The sequence below is a fragment of the Glycine soja genome, chromosome 8, assembly GCF_004193775.1.
Source record: "Glycine soja cultivar W05 chromosome 8, ASM419377v2, whole genome shotgun sequence".
Lineage (NCBI taxonomy): Eukaryota > Viridiplantae > Streptophyta > Magnoliopsida > Fabales > Fabaceae > Glycine > Glycine soja.
The window spans coordinates 47258201-47275388 of NC_041009.1; the positions used below are offsets into that span (position 1 = coordinate 47258201).

General features: G+C 34.8%; 2 protein-coding genes and 1 pseudogene across 4 annotated transcripts; 1 reads left to right on the top strand and 2 right to left on the bottom strand.

The window, feature by feature from the left end:
- The first annotated feature begins 1736 nt into the window (after positions 1 to 1736).
- LOC114423783 (LRR receptor-like serine/threonine-protein kinase RCH1) lies at positions 1737 to 6280 on the top strand. The gene is made up of 2 exons (XM_028390664.1): positions 1737 to 5212; positions 5627 to 6280. Exons 1-2 carry the CDS (start codon positions 2224 to 2226, stop codon positions 6097 to 6099), a joined length of 3462 nt encoding a protein of 1153 aa, XP_028246465.1. The 5' UTR covers positions 1737 to 2223; the 3' UTR covers positions 6100 to 6280.
- A 1250-nt stretch (positions 6281 to 7530) lies between these two features.
- Positions 7531 to 9202, bottom strand: LOC114424257 (annotated as a pseudogene).
- A 3357-nt stretch (positions 9203 to 12559) lies between these two features.
- LOC114423784 (B3 domain-containing transcription factor ABI3-like) lies at positions 12560 to 17025 on the bottom strand. 3 transcript variants are annotated; one of them, XM_028390667.1, is made up of 7 exons: positions 16755 to 17025; positions 14259 to 16000; positions 13934 to 14026; positions 13728 to 13828; positions 13569 to 13621; positions 13378 to 13454; positions 12560 to 12941 (listed from the first exon to the last, which is right to left on the bottom strand). In XM_028390667.1, the coding sequence occupies exons 2-7, from the start codon at positions 15960 to 15962 to the stop codon at positions 12759 to 12761; spliced, it is 2211 nt and encodes a 736-aa protein (XP_028246468.1). In that variant the 5' UTR covers positions 15963 to 16000; positions 16755 to 17025; the 3' UTR covers positions 12560 to 12758. The 3 variants fall into 3 exon arrangements, with proteins under 3 accessions (XP_028246468.1, XP_028246466.1, XP_028246467.1); XM_028390665.1 differs by having other exon boundaries at positions 14259 to 17024; XM_028390666.1 differs by having other exon boundaries at positions 13569 to 13615; positions 14259 to 17022.
- Between the last annotated feature and the right edge of the window lie 163 nt (positions 17026 to 17188).

Sequence of the window (17188 nt, forward strand, 5' to 3'; positions counted from 1 at the left end):
TAATTTGAAGTTGAAGAGGTCGGGTCAACATCCGGTGTTAATTGGAAGGGTGGAATGAACAGTGGATGTTGGGCAATTGCTTCTCAAATCAAAGTGTGAAAGGGTAATTGAAAAGACAGTTCTTAATGTCCTTACATCAGAGTCTTTTTCTCTTGGGGCTGGGCCAGGATGAAGCTTGGCATGTTGGAACAAAATGGGTAATTAACGTAGTCACTGGTTCTCTGGCTTTTTTACCATCTAGCCATCAAGTGAAATCCTCTCTTGGTTAAAAGAATATAAGTTAGAGTTAGTTAATTGACACAAGATTGTTAAACATGGATGGTTTTAAGTTAAGTCTTAGATATATAATTATATTATTTAAAAGAAAAATTTTGCGTCCATCTTATTATTTGTTATAAAAAAAAATTCTTATTTGATTTGAGTAAGATTATATTTTATAAAAAATATGTGTGTCCTCTTTAAAAAAAAGTATAGTCATATGGTTACTATTGCCTATAATAATTAGAACTGCTTTTAGAAAGAAAAAAAAATGGATTCACATCTTGTAGACTGTGTTCACAGGCATTGCCTTCTGCTTCTTAATAATTTCGGCCATTGCGGCTTGTTTCAGAATCACACAGTCACAGTTGATGAATAAGTTAAAAGGGGAGGAGGTGAGGGCAATACATATTCATATCTACCTTAAACATGTCACCAAGAAAAGTGGATTCCCTTACAAATACCACTGCTATTAATCAACAGAATCATAAGTAGGATTGATTCTTGCTTGTGTGTTCAAGAGTTAAAGTGGCTATGGTGTAATTCCTCTAGCAGATCTTTGACTACTTGAGGAAGGGCATTTGTTGCATCTTTTTGAGAAGGATTTACCAATAAAAAATAATAAAAAATGCAGTTGCGGTGAGATGCTATCATTCAATTTTATTCATATGGTTGTAATTATTGGGGAAACAAAAATAAAGGATAGCCAATGATGAGAGTTCGTTTTAGTAACTTATAAAAGTAATTTAAAATGTCCAACTTTTAGCATATTATTTATCTTTTATAGAAAAGAAATGTACTGAGGTTGAAAATATTGTTATTCCTGAATTAAAAAGTATACAAATAAACATGGTGTCATTATACAAATAATGTCATCACACACACACAAATACAAATAGTGTAATAATGGTTGTGAAAATAGCCAAATTGAACTGTCATTATCCATCATTAGGATTTTGTTGTCATTTAATTTGTGTAAATTTTTGTGGTACAAACTGTGTTATGATTTGAAGATATTTATTGACATTTTTTTTGGTATAAATGTAATCTACCTAATTTGACTTTATGTAGCTAATGAAGTATCAACATAATTAATTTATCGCTAAACGTAATATTTATTTAATAAAAAATAATAATATGTCAATATTTTATTGGCTTAGCATATCCCAAGTACATTAAATTTTATAATAGGTGAACATCTTAAATATTCCGAAGGGGATCAAACCCCAAAGAACAGAGTAACAGTCTGATACAAGTTGGGTAACGATGAATGGGCTTCTTACAAAATAACTTAAATGGCTGAAAAAAAAATACATTGGATGACAAAGGAAAATGATCCTACCATAACACTAACAAAATCTTAATGGTTATTAAATTGAACCACTAATAGACATGTTTTCACGTACTAGTACAATTTTTTTATGTTGGCTAAGATGCTTGCAAAGCAATTCTTATACTATACTAGTCATCAAACTGCGAGGGGAATCTGCTTTGAATGAAACTTTGAAAACAAGGAGCAAAATGCCAGAAAGTAGTGCAACAAGTCTTTCAAATTAAAGAAGAAGCTCGTTAATCAACACAATATATAAGTGGTGCAGCCCATATTAGTGACTAAGTTGAGGAAAACAATGCAACAACACGTGGGTGTGAGCTAGTTTAGTGCCAAACAAGTCATTGCATCAATTCAATGCGGCAGAAAATATTAGCAAAGGAACAGAACCCCGAGGCAGAGGGGGTGGTGCTTGTTCACTCCAAAATCGTATAAAAAATATCTTGTCTCCTTTTCTTGCTTTACTACAAAGCAAGTATAATACTAGTAGTAGCAACTATGGTGACACACCATAATAGTAGTGAGTTCAAGCAAGAGTAGCAAGTGAGAGAGAGAGAGAGAGAGAGAGTAGTAAAAAACAAAGAGAGAGACCCAATGCAAAACCAAGAGTTTGATATTTGATAACTTGATATGATATGCTTGTGGTTGAGTTTTTGAGGGAATTGCCAATGTCAATGCCGAGGCAAGCCTTGAGCAACCAAAACCACAACCATATGTCGAGGCAAGCTTTCATCACAAACCATCACCATCACGACCACCATCTCCTTCTCCATATTCTTCTCTTTACACTCCTTGTTCCTCTTTCTTTTGCTGCAAATGATGAAGTTAGTGCATTGGTTTCATGGATGCATAGCTCCTCCAATACAGTTCCTTCAGCTTTTTCTAGCTGGAACCCTTTGGACTCAAATCCTTGCAATTGGTCCTACATCAAATGCTCCTCAGCAAGCCTTGTCACTGAGATAGCCATTCAAAATGTTGAGTTAGCGCTTCATTTCCCTTCAAAAATCTCATCCTTTCCTTTCCTTCAAAGGCTAGTGATTTCTGGGGCTAACCTCACTGGGGCTATCTCACCTGACATTGGAAACTGCCCTGAGCTTATAGTCCTTGACCTTAGCTCAAATAGTCTTGTGGGGGGAATTCCTTCAAGTATTGGTAGGCTAAAAAATCTTCAAAACTTGAGCTTGAACTCTAACCATCTCACTGGACCAATCCCAAGTGAGATTGGTGATTGTGTCAATCTCAAGACCCTTGATATCTTTGATAACAACCTTAGTGGGGGTCTTCCTGTGGAACTAGGAAAGCTGACAAATCTGGAAGTTATAAGAGCAGGAGGGAACAGTGGCATTGTGGGGAAGATTCCAGATGAACTTGGAGATTGCAGGAATTTGTCAGTGTTAGGTCTTGCTGACACTAAAATTTCTGGTTCATTGCCTGCTTCACTGGGTAAGTTAAGCATGCTTCAGACCTTGTCTATTTATAGTACTATGCTCTCTGGTGAGATTCCTCCTGAAATAGGAAACTGTTCAGAGCTTGTGAACTTGTTTTTGTATGAGAATGGTCTCTCTGGCTTCCTGCCAAGAGAGATTGGTAAGCTTCAGAAGCTTGAAAAGATGCTGCTGTGGCAAAACAGTTTTGGTGGGGGCATTCCTGAGGAAATTGGCAACTGTAGAAGCTTGAAGATTCTTGATGTCTCCTTGAATTCTCTCTCTGGTGGAATACCTCAGAGTTTGGGGCAGCTCTCAAATCTTGAGGAGCTTATGCTGAGTAACAATAACATATCTGGTTCAATTCCAAAAGCTCTCTCCAATCTCACAAACCTCATACAGTTGCAGTTGGATACAAATCAGCTATCAGGTTCAATTCCACCTGAGCTTGGAAGCTTGACAAAGCTAACAGTGTTTTTTGCTTGGCAGAACAAACTTGAAGGTGGCATTCCATCAACATTGGGAGGTTGTAAATGCCTAGAGGCTTTGGATTTGTCATACAATGCACTCACTGATAGCTTACCCCCAGGTCTGTTTAAGCTTCAAAATTTGACAAAGCTTCTGCTAATCTCTAATGATATTTCTGGCCCCATCCCTCCTGAGATTGGCAACTGCAGTTCCCTCATTCGCCTCAGGCTCGTAGACAACAGAATCAGTGGGGAGATACCGAAAGAAATCGGCTTCCTCAATAGCCTCAATTTCCTTGATCTGTCTGAGAATCGCCTTACTGGATCAGTACCACTTGAGATTGGAAACTGTAAAGAATTGCAAATGCTGAATCTAAGTAATAACTCCCTTTCTGGTGCTTTGCCTAGTTATTTGTCTTCTCTCACAAGGCTAGAGGTGTTGGATGTTTCTATGAATAAGTTTTCTGGTGAGGTTCCAATGAGTATTGGCCAACTCATTTCACTTCTTAGAGTCATCCTAAGCAAAAACTCTTTCTCTGGTCCAATTCCCTCCTCTCTTGGGCAATGTTCAGGTCTTCAACTGCTAGACCTTAGCAGCAACAACTTCTCAGGGAGCATCCCACCAGAACTGCTTCAAATTGGAGCACTTGATATTTCTCTAAATTTGAGTCATAATGCATTATCTGGCGTGGTCCCACCAGAGATTTCTTCTCTGAACAAGCTGTCAGTTCTAGACCTTTCACACAACAACCTTGAAGGTGACTTGATGGCATTTTCAGGGCTCGAAAATCTTGTTTCTCTGAACATTTCCTACAACAAGTTCACTGGTTATCTGCCAGACAGCAAGTTATTCCATCAACTATCAGCAACAGATTTGGCTGGAAACCAAGGTTTGTGTCCTGATGGTCATGATTCATGTTTTGTTAGCAATGCTGCAATGACAAAAATGCTGAATGGCACTAATAATTCTAAGAGGTCAGAGATAATCAAACTGGCCATTGGATTGCTCAGTGCGTTGGTTGTTGCAATGGCAATCTTTGGAGTTGTTACGGTCTTTAGAGCAAGGAAAATGATTCAAGCAGACAATGATTCTGAGGTGGGAGGGGATTCATGGCCTTGGCAGTTCACCCCATTCCAAAAGGTGAGTTTTTCTGTGGAGCAAGTCTTAAAGTGTTTGGTGGATTCCAATGTGATTGGAAAGGGGTGTTCAGGGATTGTTTATCGTGCCGAAATGGAAAATGGGGATGTCATTGCTGTGAAAAGGCTATGGCCAACAACATTGGCGGCAAGATATGATAGTAAAAGTGACAAGTTAGCAGTTAATGGAGGGGTACGCGATTCCTTTTCGGCCGAGGTAAAAACTCTTGGTTCTATTCGCCACAAGAACATAGTCAGATTCTTGGGGTGCTGTTGGAACAGAAACACCAGATTGCTTATGTATGATTACATGCCGAATGGGAGTCTAGGAGGTCTGCTTCATGAAAGAAGTGGCAACTGCTTGGAATGGGATATCAGGTTTCGGATAATACTAGGAGCAGCTCAAGGTGTGGCTTATTTGCACCATGACTGTGCTCCTCCAATTGTTCACAGGGACATTAAAGCCAACAACATCCTCATAGGCACTGAATTTGAACCATACATTGCTGATTTCGGGCTCGCAAAACTTGTTGATGATAGAGATTTTGCTCGATCTTCTAGCACACTAGCTGGTTCCTATGGTTACATCGCTCCTGGTTAGTATAGTACTACTACCCTAATACTTCAGATTTTAATATTTAGTGTTACTTTTATCACTCATATCATTAGGAGAGTCTGTCTCCACAATCAAAGAGAACAAAACCAAGTATATGTATATTTAAATAAATGTTTCACATTCTTTATTTCATGTTATATAGAATAAATAATACATGTATTGATGCTGTAAAGGATTTTTACATTGTCACTCAATTACAAACTGATATATAAGATAAGTTTACTGACTTTTATAATAACTATTTTAAAAGTTATAAAAAATAATAATTTATAGTGTAAATAGTGCATGCCTAATTAAACTTTTATATGACATTCTTTTTCTGAATATGCTTGCTTTCACAATTACATACTAACATCTATTCCTTACTACCTTTTCTGCATGCTGGGGTTTGAAGAGTATGGATACATGATGAAGATAACAGAGAAAAGTGATGTTTATAGCTATGGTATTGTTGTATTAGAAGTACTAACCGGGAAGCAACCGATTGATCCAACAATACCTGATGGACTCCACATTGTTGATTGGGTAAGACAGAAAAGAGGTGGAGTTGAAGTGCTAGACGAAAGCTTGCGAGCTCGGCCGGAATCCGAAATTGAGGAGATGCTGCAGACCTTAGGTGTGGCTTTGCTGTGTGTGAATTCAAGCCCAGATGACAGACCAACCATGAAAGATGTGGTAGCAATGATGAAGGAAATTAGGCAGGAGAGAGAGGAATGTGTGAAAGTTGACATGCTTCTTGATGCATCTTCTGCAAATGATCAACAAGAAAGAAATCATTCCATTGAAGAACCAATGTCAATGATAAGCACCAGCAGCACAAATCTGCATCTGCATTACTCTCCCCATCGCCCTCAAACACCAAAGTAACTTTCAAATAGTCAATATTAGCAATGTGTCTAGGCAACTAAGATTTCCTTAGCAAGAATGGTTTCTATCCTGTTATCATTAATTAATTCAGTTTCATATTTTTGGTTTCTTTGTGTATAAGGAGAAAGTCCTAATAAGTACGAGCAATGAAGTAAATCAAGTAATCTTAGTTTGTTTATTATATTACCATTTTTCTTTTTTTTCTGTACTAAAGGTCATATAAACAAACCATTATAATCTGCTTCACACTTAATTAATGAGGCATTTCCTTTGTAAGAGTGTGGTTAGCTAAAGAAAAAACCTAGCTATAAAATAATGTTCAAGTATTTAATCCAAAATCAATCAATAATCAACAAAACATAGAAGTGAAATCTCATAGAGAAGATTGAGGATGAATATTTTCTGCTGAGTAAATTAATGATTTGTGTTTTGGTGTCGCAGTCATTGCGGTCGCTACAGTGGTCTGTCACATGCCCAAAAACTCATCTATCCATAAACTAGATTTAATATCCGTGCAACATGGAAATGTAAATAGTTTACTGATGAGTAAATTAATGATGTATTTTTTGTTAACATGAGAAAATAAATTGAAACTAAACTTAAAAGCAATTTGATGTTGTATTTAATAATGAAACAAATGTTTGAAGTTCTATCAAAAAACATTGTTTGAAGTTCAAATTATAATAACGTATCAATTTTATAATAATATGCTAATGTACTCTTATATAAAATGTTTATCCTCTTATATTATGTTTTATACATATATTTTACACTAACCAACTTGGATATAAATTTTAACATCTAGAAATTAATACCATCCTTTGTGTTTTGGTGTCAGCCGTCGCGGTCGTTACAGTGATCTGTCTTTCGCGTGCTCAAAAACTAAAAAATGTTCTTAATTTGAAGTTTTAAATTTTAACATTGGAGAAAGATATTTTAAGGATTTTCGTATTATACAGTATTAATTACTATTAAATATGTACAGAAGAAAATCAGAATAATGATGAGCTTATGCATTATTCTATCAAGAGAATTGTTATAAACTTCATAATATCATAGTTCAACTCCATTCTTTGAATAAAAAAGCTTATACATTACTATTAATGTTTTTGGGTCCGTTATTACGCGCGGTCCTCTGAAACTGATTCTTGGAACTTGTCCTCCTTAACATGTCCTATAGAAACGCACCTTGCAAACCTTTTATTGTTTTCCAAGAAATGAAAATGTATCTGATCTTGAGTCGGAGAGTGATTTTTATAGCAGTCTGGAATGCCAAATTATATATTCGATTTGCACAATGCAATATCGTGTTTGGTTTATTTTTTTTGTCGGCAAACAAAGAATTTACACATGAGAGGATTCAAGTAAGAATGTGACATGAGAGACACAAGAATTTTGAGACATGCAAATCCTAGAAGGGTAAGAGAATTCTCATCGTAGCAAAAACCCAAAGCTAAAGACATCTGATTTTTCAGATAACAGTCCTTGCATTGCATATTCAGGAGACATATAGCCACTGCATTGAAATGTATCACAATTTATTATCCAAGTATTATGATATAGTCCTGAACAAAGAGGGTGTACTTACTATGTTCCAACAATTCTTCTAGTATTAGCCTGATCCTCATTCCCTCCAAAGATTCTAGCCATACAAAATTCGGATATTTTTGGATTTAGCTGCACATCTAGCAAGATTATTACTCGCCTTCAAGTCCCTGTGAATGATTTTTAGCCTGGAATCTCTATGAAGATAAAGCATTCCTCAAGCCACTCCTTCTATTACGCTAAAGCGTTTTCTCCAATCAAGGACATTATTTTTTTTTACGGATCTAAAGAATCAAATTTCATAATTTAGCAGAATTTCAAGAAAAACTGATATTAGTATGCTTCAGCCTTCAGGAAAACTTGCTAGCTGTAATGAAATTGTTCTTTTTTGTGTAACATTCCATATATCAGACACGAGGAAAATTCAATATAGATGAATTGGATGCCAGGGGCATCAAAGAACTACCAAAGGCATATGCGTCCAAACTTTTATTTGGCATGTATTCATAAATCAACATCTCTTCCTCAGCAGCCAAGAAGTCTTACAAGATTACGGTGTTGAAGCTTGGAAATTACCACCACTTCACTCATGAATTCTTCTAGACCTTGAACTGCAATTTCCTGACCATCTTGCAATTGCCCCTATAATATAATATAACATGCAGAAAATGAAACAATTGAAAATTATTTCAGATAAGAATAACTTAGCTAAATTTTTTAAGTACCTTGTATACTGGACCAAAACCACCCTGCCCAAGTTTGTTAGAATGGTGAAAGTTGTTTGTGGCAGTTACAATCTTTTCAAAATTAAATATTAATAGCTCCTGAAGTTTGACTTGTGAAAGATCTCCAAATACATTGTCACTTGTATATTCTACAGGTGCTCCACCTCCATTCAATTGAATGAATCCTTTGATAATCTCTCTCACTGATTTGTCACAGTGCCACAAATTAGGAAGAGGGAGAAAAACAACATACATAAATAAATATAAGTTAGCAGTGATCTAAACTTGTTAATCAATTAAAGGAAAAAGGACACACTTGTAAACAGAAAGAATTTATTGTTATGTAAATTCTGAGCATGCCTTTGTAAGTTTGCATATACTCTACTATTATATAGAGAACTCGTTTGAGTAAATTTGAACGCATAGTGATGATATATATTACCGTGGTGGTTTGAAATTGTTCTCCACAGGATATATGCACAAATGACAATTAAGGTAGTTCCTATTGCCACTGTAATAGCAATGATGACTGTCCTGTTTCTCTTTTCATCTGCAATTTAGGTAAAATGAAAAAAAATGAAAATTTTCAGTCCTCATCATGGATAAAGGGTCAAATAAAATAGTGTTATCTCAAAAAAAGCTAACCCTGGATAACAACTAGCATTATTAATTACATAATCTATACCAAGTTCTGTGTAGGCTACAAGAACATAGAGATCAAGTCCTCCGTTTGAGAATTGTTGTATGTCAATTAGATTGCCACCCCAAGACATAGAACCAATATCAGCATGATATGAATATGCAATTGATGACTGTTCCATGTGACTGCCCATTCTTTCTTCTCCCCATTCCACAACCTCTCTTCACAATTCCCTGTTGAATTCAGAATATAGACTACCAAGCCAATCTCTTCTACTTCCCGAAAAAAGTGTTCGACATTTCCTTGCTTGTCATCTCCAACACGTATGACGTATCCCTCTAAAGATAAAATGTTTTCATGTACGGAAGCCCAGTAAAGGCTTTACCATTCCACGGACCGGTGTGGATCAGAAGAGCTTTTCCATGAAGTTAGTTTCACTTTCTCACCAGTTACTTTGTTAGTTCTAAAAGCTTCATATTGGCTAATATTGCATTTGAAGGATGCTGGAAACTTTCCATATGTTGCTTCCTGTGGTGCTTTCTTGTAGTACAAGGTTCCCAGAATCTAAAAGTTTGGAAGTAGTAGGGTTTGATCCAACAATATTTGACACATTTGATGATCAAATCATCTGTTTCTGCCACAAGATTGCCATCTTCAGATATGGTAAAAACTCCAGAAGAATCGTTCAGTGAATTTGGGTTGCCACCAAATTATCTCACGTAACGATTTCTTGAATTTTGAGGGGTGACCCTTTACTTTTAGGAAAAAGTGTAACGTACGTCCAAGGTTTGTACACCCAATCCACACACTTAACTAATATATAAATATGATAATTTTATTTTAAAATGGTCAAACATAGATAAATGCAAATTATACCATTATCGTCATCATTTAGTTAATTGTATCAGGAGATTGTTGAAATATGTAACATAGTGATTAATTTTGTACCAGAAGTGGTTAATAATGTCACAATGTTTTTTTAATGTTGTACAAATGTTTAAAATGACACATTGAGGCCATCCACAAAATCCGGAATCTCATACTTTAATATTTTTAGCTCGATTAAATTGTGGGTTTTTAGTCTGACTTCCTTGTGATTAAATTGTAGGTACCTATGAGTTTTTTACATTTTAATATATATATAATATTGATAAATAAGGGGTGTAAATATAATAAAAATAAATAAATAAAAGTATAAAATTTAAGTATTTTCTATATGATTTAGTGGTGGGTGAATGGTGATATAATATTTTGATTTAGTATAAAATTATAGATTAAGTAAATATGATGTAAACAATTTTTAGGTAGTTTAAGATGGAAATTATGTTATTATTTTGAAAAAATATTTTTTTATTGAACAATTCGTAGTTAGTTTTAAAATGGATCAAATTTTATATTTTAAGATTTAATTTTTTATTTCTTTTTTTAATTTTTTTGTTAAATGTAGGCCAACCCGTTAAGCATGTAAACTATAAAGGCGGATGCGAGTTCCAAAAAAATAATCTCGTTAAGTAAATAAGGTTTCATTTTGAGTGATTCTTAGTTGAGTTTCAAAATTTTAAAAATAACAATCAATTTTTAGTTTTGAAAATTTTGTTTTAGTTTTGATTTATAATTAGATGAAAATATTTTTTTTTACATGCATAACTAATAAATAAAATAAGAGAATTTAAATTAATCTTCTTTATTCCAATGGTTCAATTGGTCCGTACATTTAATTTTCTAACCTTGAATTTTTTGTCTCAAAATAAACGTAGTTTCTACTGGTCAATGTTTTGCTATTGTTCAAAATTTTGGAACGTCAACTAGCTGACTAATATAATTTTAATATCTATAAATACGATGAACTGTAATTAATTTTAGTCTTCTTGTTATATTTTATTAATTTTAGTCTTTATAATTTTATTATTTTTAAATAGTCCATGTCATTAACTAGTGGTGACGTGAAATAATTATAACCATATCGCATCAATAATTATTTTGAATTGACATGTAAACATATGAACATGATATGATTTTAAAATTGGAACGTGATTCATAGTTGAAAATATTGGTTTAAGGTTTAATACTTTAATTGTAAATAAATTGTGATCGAATAATAATAATTAAATTTGTATTTTTTAATATTATATAATATTTTAAGTAATAAAATTTAATAAATTAAGATTAAAAAATTATAAATTAATATAGATGAGTAAATTATGTATTTTATAAAATATAAATGAATAATAATTTCATGGCTGTAACATAGTTTTATTTTTTTGGTAGGCAAATCAAATAAGTATTTTTTATATATGTATGAAAAGAAAATGACTATTACGGTATAAGCAATATATTTCATTTTGATTTTACTACATAAAATTTATTTTTTATATGGTTGTTTGAAATTTTTTATATTTAATTTTAGTATCTACTGTCAATTGTAATTGTAAAAAAGTGTAATCGTTGGTCTCTTATCTTTATTTTAAGTTGTAATTCAGTATTTTATTTTTTTTAACATTTGAAAAATGGATCCTTATTTATTAAAAGTTTTAAAATATCCCTTTGAACAATTTTTTTATAGCATCTCATCGTTGAAGTAATATCTTTTTTAGTTTTTTAGATAAACATGCTTTTAAAAAAATTACTTAAGCTAGGTACCATCTATTACTTTTAATAAATATATAAGAGATTTTATAAATTTTAAAAAATAAAGGATTAAGTTTCATCCTAAAGTAAAAATAAAAGACAATGTGAAAAATTTTTATTGGTTAAAATATAAATTAGAAAATACAAGTAATTGATGGAAATCATTGGTGCTACTGGGAATTTGAGATTATGGTTTACTCTGAAAGTTCCTGTACAATTTCTGTATTTTCGTTAATTTTAACATCATAATCAAACATTCTACATCTATTTCTCTCGTTAAATACATCAGATAAGATTTTGAGAGAGAAATAAAGTAAAAACAAAGAAACTCTGAAAATGACTCTGCTATATATGTATGGCAAAGAATCTATTCCTGACATGAGTTCATCATTTTCCTTTATTGAAAGCTAGATAAAGGATGTCGTCTATTACCGAAGAGTCCGTACACGGCTCCTTCATCCTTAAACCCAAAAGAAGTCAAACAATATCTACTATTTCTCTACGTCACATACATACATGAGTTTCACCTCTTTCTTTTTTAATATCTAGGTACACTTATAAATTATTTTCTGCTTAGCTGCAACACAAGAAAATAATAATCCAACAAATTATTATATTAAGTGGAAAATATTTTTTAACGAAACCAACACTCCTTATTTCAAATTATTATATTAAGCAAAATATTTAACAAATATTCTCAATTCAGAATTTAATTTAATTAAAACACAATGATAATCTAATTTCTTCTTATTATTTAATCCTAGATTCATATAATAGAAAAATTATCAAAGTTTATCTAAAGTTAAGAGTATAATACAAGTCGACTATCGTTTAGGCAGCGCATTAATAGAAATCATGATTAGATTTCTATGAACTTCAATGTGAAATTCAAGTCAAAAACGGACATCAAACACAAACAACATTTTCACATAATAACAATCGCAAAATAAACTACTAAAAGAAATATTACCCAAAATACTGTTATACAAATCCTTGACAGCCTCCATTGCAGGGCATGCTCAAACTTCACAACATTATATGTGAGCACCGTGTTCAGACTTGAGAGTCTCTTATTTTATTATATATGCCATAATATATATTGTACATACATATACTATATATTATATTAATTTACTACTTTTTTCAGATTTGGTTTTCGGTGACGATGACGTGCCATTATTAGCAGCAGTACCAGCTGTACTTGATGCATTAGTCCCTGTCCCATGCTGGTTTTTCTGCGATTTTCCTGCTTTCTTGGTCTCTGGTTTCACACCTTGTTGCCTCACTTTCACTCCTCTTATCATCTGTTTCAAAAAATAAAATTCAACCAATTAGTTCTCAATTTTTTAAGTGAAGAAAAACGGAAATTATATATATATATATATATATATATATATATATATATATTACAAAAATTTGTATAAAGACAGAAACGTGTGAGAGTAAAAAGAATTGTAAAAAATTAGTATACCTCAAAACATGTTAAGAAAATGAAAAGAGTAAAAAGTTTATTCCTTGGTCTCAAAAATAAGTTGCATAAAAAGAAAAAATAAGTTATAAAATAATTGCCATTTTAGTTATAAAAAATACAGTGTTGCATAGACTAACAGTAGTAAGGTTAATTTAACAAAATTGTTACTCTTATCTTCTTACTAATTTTTCTTGGTTAGTGTTAAAAAATTATCTAAGCCCATAATTATATTGGAACGAAGGGAGTAGAAAATAAGAAAAGGCTCATACATATTTGCCACACTTCACATCTGAGTATATCACTATGAAATCTCCCTCTTGGAGTCCATTGGCTCTCACAAAGTCACCTGCATAACGAAATATGGATATGTGCATGAAAACCATGTTCCTTGAAAATGAAAGTGATGGAAAAACGAAAGGTCATTATTATGGGGAGCCAAATTCAAAGCAAAGAAGCTCACCAGTGTTCTCGAGCAAATACATTCTGCTTTTGTTGTTCGGCCAGTATCTGATGCTCCAAGAAAAAATTGGTTCAAAAGAGAAACATTTTAGTCTCAACGTATCACAAAGGTAATAATCAAAAGACAAAGCAGAAAATTTGTCAATGAAACTCCGAATACCTATAGCGCATGTTCCAAACACGTGAAGTTCCAATGTCTTCCATTGTTATGGAAATTCCATCTCTTGCCTCCAGCTCTGGCAAATGGGTTTCTGCCTCTTTCTGAACAAAAAATTTCATCCAAATTACAATCCAAATTAACAGAAATTATAAACTTATATACTATAGCAACAAGTAGTTGATAAAAAAAATCACTAGAAAAATTACTTTTGGCAAAACTATTCTCCCCAAACTTCCAACATCGCTTTGTTTCAACACCTTCTGCAGAAGGAACCTCAAGTTCTTCTCAGGCTTCCAACCCTATATATCAATCAAACACATTATCACAAAACAAGTCATGCACACATTATTCATCATAAAACATGAAAACTATAACTCTATGTCTCTCTCAACAAATTCAAGATAATCTTCATAATGATCAAATGCAGCATATATACATTCTACTAATCACACATCATATACCATATATTATACACATTAAACAATACAAATCATACAACATTGATATCTGATCAAATTAAGGTCCACCAACCTGTCTCCTATCTGATGCAACTCGATTCTGATGACAATTCTGTGTCTGCATGGCCGACCGGTCCACGACCGGTTGTACCACCGGCGGCTCGGCCGGAATCACCGGAGCCAAAGGACCTGCCGCGCCGCCAATCATAGCCTGCCAGTACATCCAATTGGCTGAAGGATTTGCGTGATGAGGTGCAGCCAAAGCAGTGTTGCAATTATCACCCCCCATTCTTGCATGAGGGTCAGACCCTTGATTCTGGTGATTACCACTATGATGCCTGTGATGAGACAGAAACCTTCTTTGCCTTGCCATTCTCTTCTTCCTCGCTTCCTTCGTCGCGGAGGGCCCCAACCTCATCAACCTATCACCAGGGCCATGAAAAAACTGATAAGGGTACTGGTTATTGCCATAGCCTCCACCACCGAAACCCCCATGTGGGTTAAGACCATTATTGTCCCCAAAAGACTGACTATAGTTAGAAGCAACATTGAACAGAGAATGTGGCCATGAATGTGCTGACTCCAACATGTGGTATTGTTCTGCACCAGGTTGATAAGGGTTGCTGTTGTTATGGTTATGAGTGGCTGATATGTTATTTGAAGCAGCACCACTAGTGTAAGGGTCACCCACATACCCAACCATGGGTTGTGGAAATTGCTGTGGAGGCACCATGAGAGGAGCCTGATCTGTTGCAAAAGTTTGAGAACTCAACCATGGTGTTTGGTTGTTGAAACAAGTGTTTGATTCAGGTGCAAATGAACCACTTTGTGTATTCTGGTTGTTGTTCTGGCCACTAGGATCCTGAAACTGTGCCTGAAGTACACTGCTAATACTACTACCATTATTCTCCTTTCGGCGCTTATTCTGAAGATGGCTGGTTTGAACCCACTCAAGAATCAGCTTCAGCAACTGCTTCATGGCTTCTTTTCCTCCCCCTAGCCGCCTCGCCGCGCTTTCGAGTGTCGCCTTCTTGAGCTTCACATTCCTCAAGTCATTAGCTGAGACACTATCCTTGTTAGACTTAAGCCACTCCAAGAACACATTACTCATCTCATCATCTACTCCAACACCATCACCACCTTCTTCATCTCCTTGGATCTCTTCACAAAAAGGAACCTGATGATCTTCCTCTTCTGCTTGCCCTTGCTGATGATGCACCATTGCATGTTGCTCTTCATGAAACGGCACATGCTCCTCCAGTGTGCCAAACTCCTCTAAAGGGTTTTCGTTACCCTCGTTCTGAAAGATAGAGGCAGGGTCAAAGAAATCATTGGCCTCCAAAAGCTCCATGTAACCAAAAGTGTCCATAACATCATCCATGCACTCTCCAACAGTGCCACCAAGGCCAGGATCAGGGTTTTGCTGTTGAGAAATCTCCATGGAAGCGGTGGAAGACAAAGTTGCATCAAGTTGGTCATGCATGTATCGGTTGCAATGGTTTTTCTCTGCATCTTCCTCAGCATCTGACTTCAACATGGCCCAAGAAGAGGAAGAGGAAGAAGAGGAAGTGGTGGTGGTGGTGGAACATGTCATGGTCTTCACGGGAAGTGGTGTTGCTGAAGATGAAGATGATGATGATGACATGCAAGGGAAATCAGGGAGAGGAGGGAAATCAGCGTAGAACATGGAAGCATCATTGACACCTAGGAACTCGTCTTGGTCACTGTTCAGCCACATCTCTCTCTCAGCAACCGCCAAAGTGTGTTCATCTTCCATGTTGCCAAAACCAATAGGGTTTGGGTCAGTTACCTCCCCTGCATGCAGATCTCCCCCTTGTAATTCAACTTCACACTCCATCTCAACAAAACTCAAGATCTTTCAAAGAGTAGAGGAAAAAAAAAGGAATCAAAACCACCCTCAAGGTTGAAACTTTGAAAAACCTTTTGAGAATTCTGTTGGCTTCAGGTATGGTATAGGTATGGGGTGTTTGGAGTGAGAGAGAGGAGAGAGAAAGTAGATAAAGACGTACAGATAGAGGTACAGGGTGAGAGAAAGATAGGGTATGATTTTTTAAATTTTTTTAGGTATGTGAAGTTTCGGAAGTGAAAAAGGGGGAAAGATCTGCTATTGTGTGTGTGTTTCCAATTAAGGAAGCAAAGGGATAAGGGTATCTCAAATCCTACGAAGGGATGCAACATAAAACATCTGGTTCTAGGTTATCAACAACATACACACACAAGAGGATCAACAAGTTGGATATCTTAAACCATATAAAAAAAAAAAAAAAGGCAAAAAAGCCCTCTCTTACCTAGAAAGAAAGCGACTCGCACTGTTCATGAGAGGTTTATTTAATTTTTTTATTCCCAATTGGGTCATTATCACACCAACTAAAAAATTCTATACAACAATGACAATCATACAACACAAGGAGTAGCAACAACACACCACTACTGCAAAATTTACATGGAAGAGGAAGAAGTACAAGAAGAAGAGAATCAAAGTACTAAACTTGAATGATCAAAACACTAATTAAATTCTACAGAGAGAAAGGCTATGTATGAATATTACACAGCAGTGAAGAGAGTGAAGCAGAGATTCTTCTCCAAACCCAGAAAGCCAATCAAGACCTTAACGTGGACATGACAATTTCAGAGACACCCTTGGTTTGTTCTGGGAAGATAGATTTTCTTAGGCTTTAAATCTTTTTATTTTCTAATATTTTTTATTTCTCTCTTTCTACTAGTAATAGATAAGTTCAAACGGGTATTGGGTGGTTTCGCACGGCAAAAACAAACAATTAAGTAAGAGAGAGAGAGAGAGAAGTTGGTGGGTTTGTAGAGCGAGAGAAAGGCAGTTTTGGTAAGAAAGTGAACGCATCAATAAAACAAAACCTCGTGCCGCTTGTTTCTCAGCCTCACCTCCGGATTTTGTGCCTACAACCATTCGTTCTAACCTGAGTGGTGCAACTAAACGGTGCCACAGTCTTTATGAGAAAGCAAGTC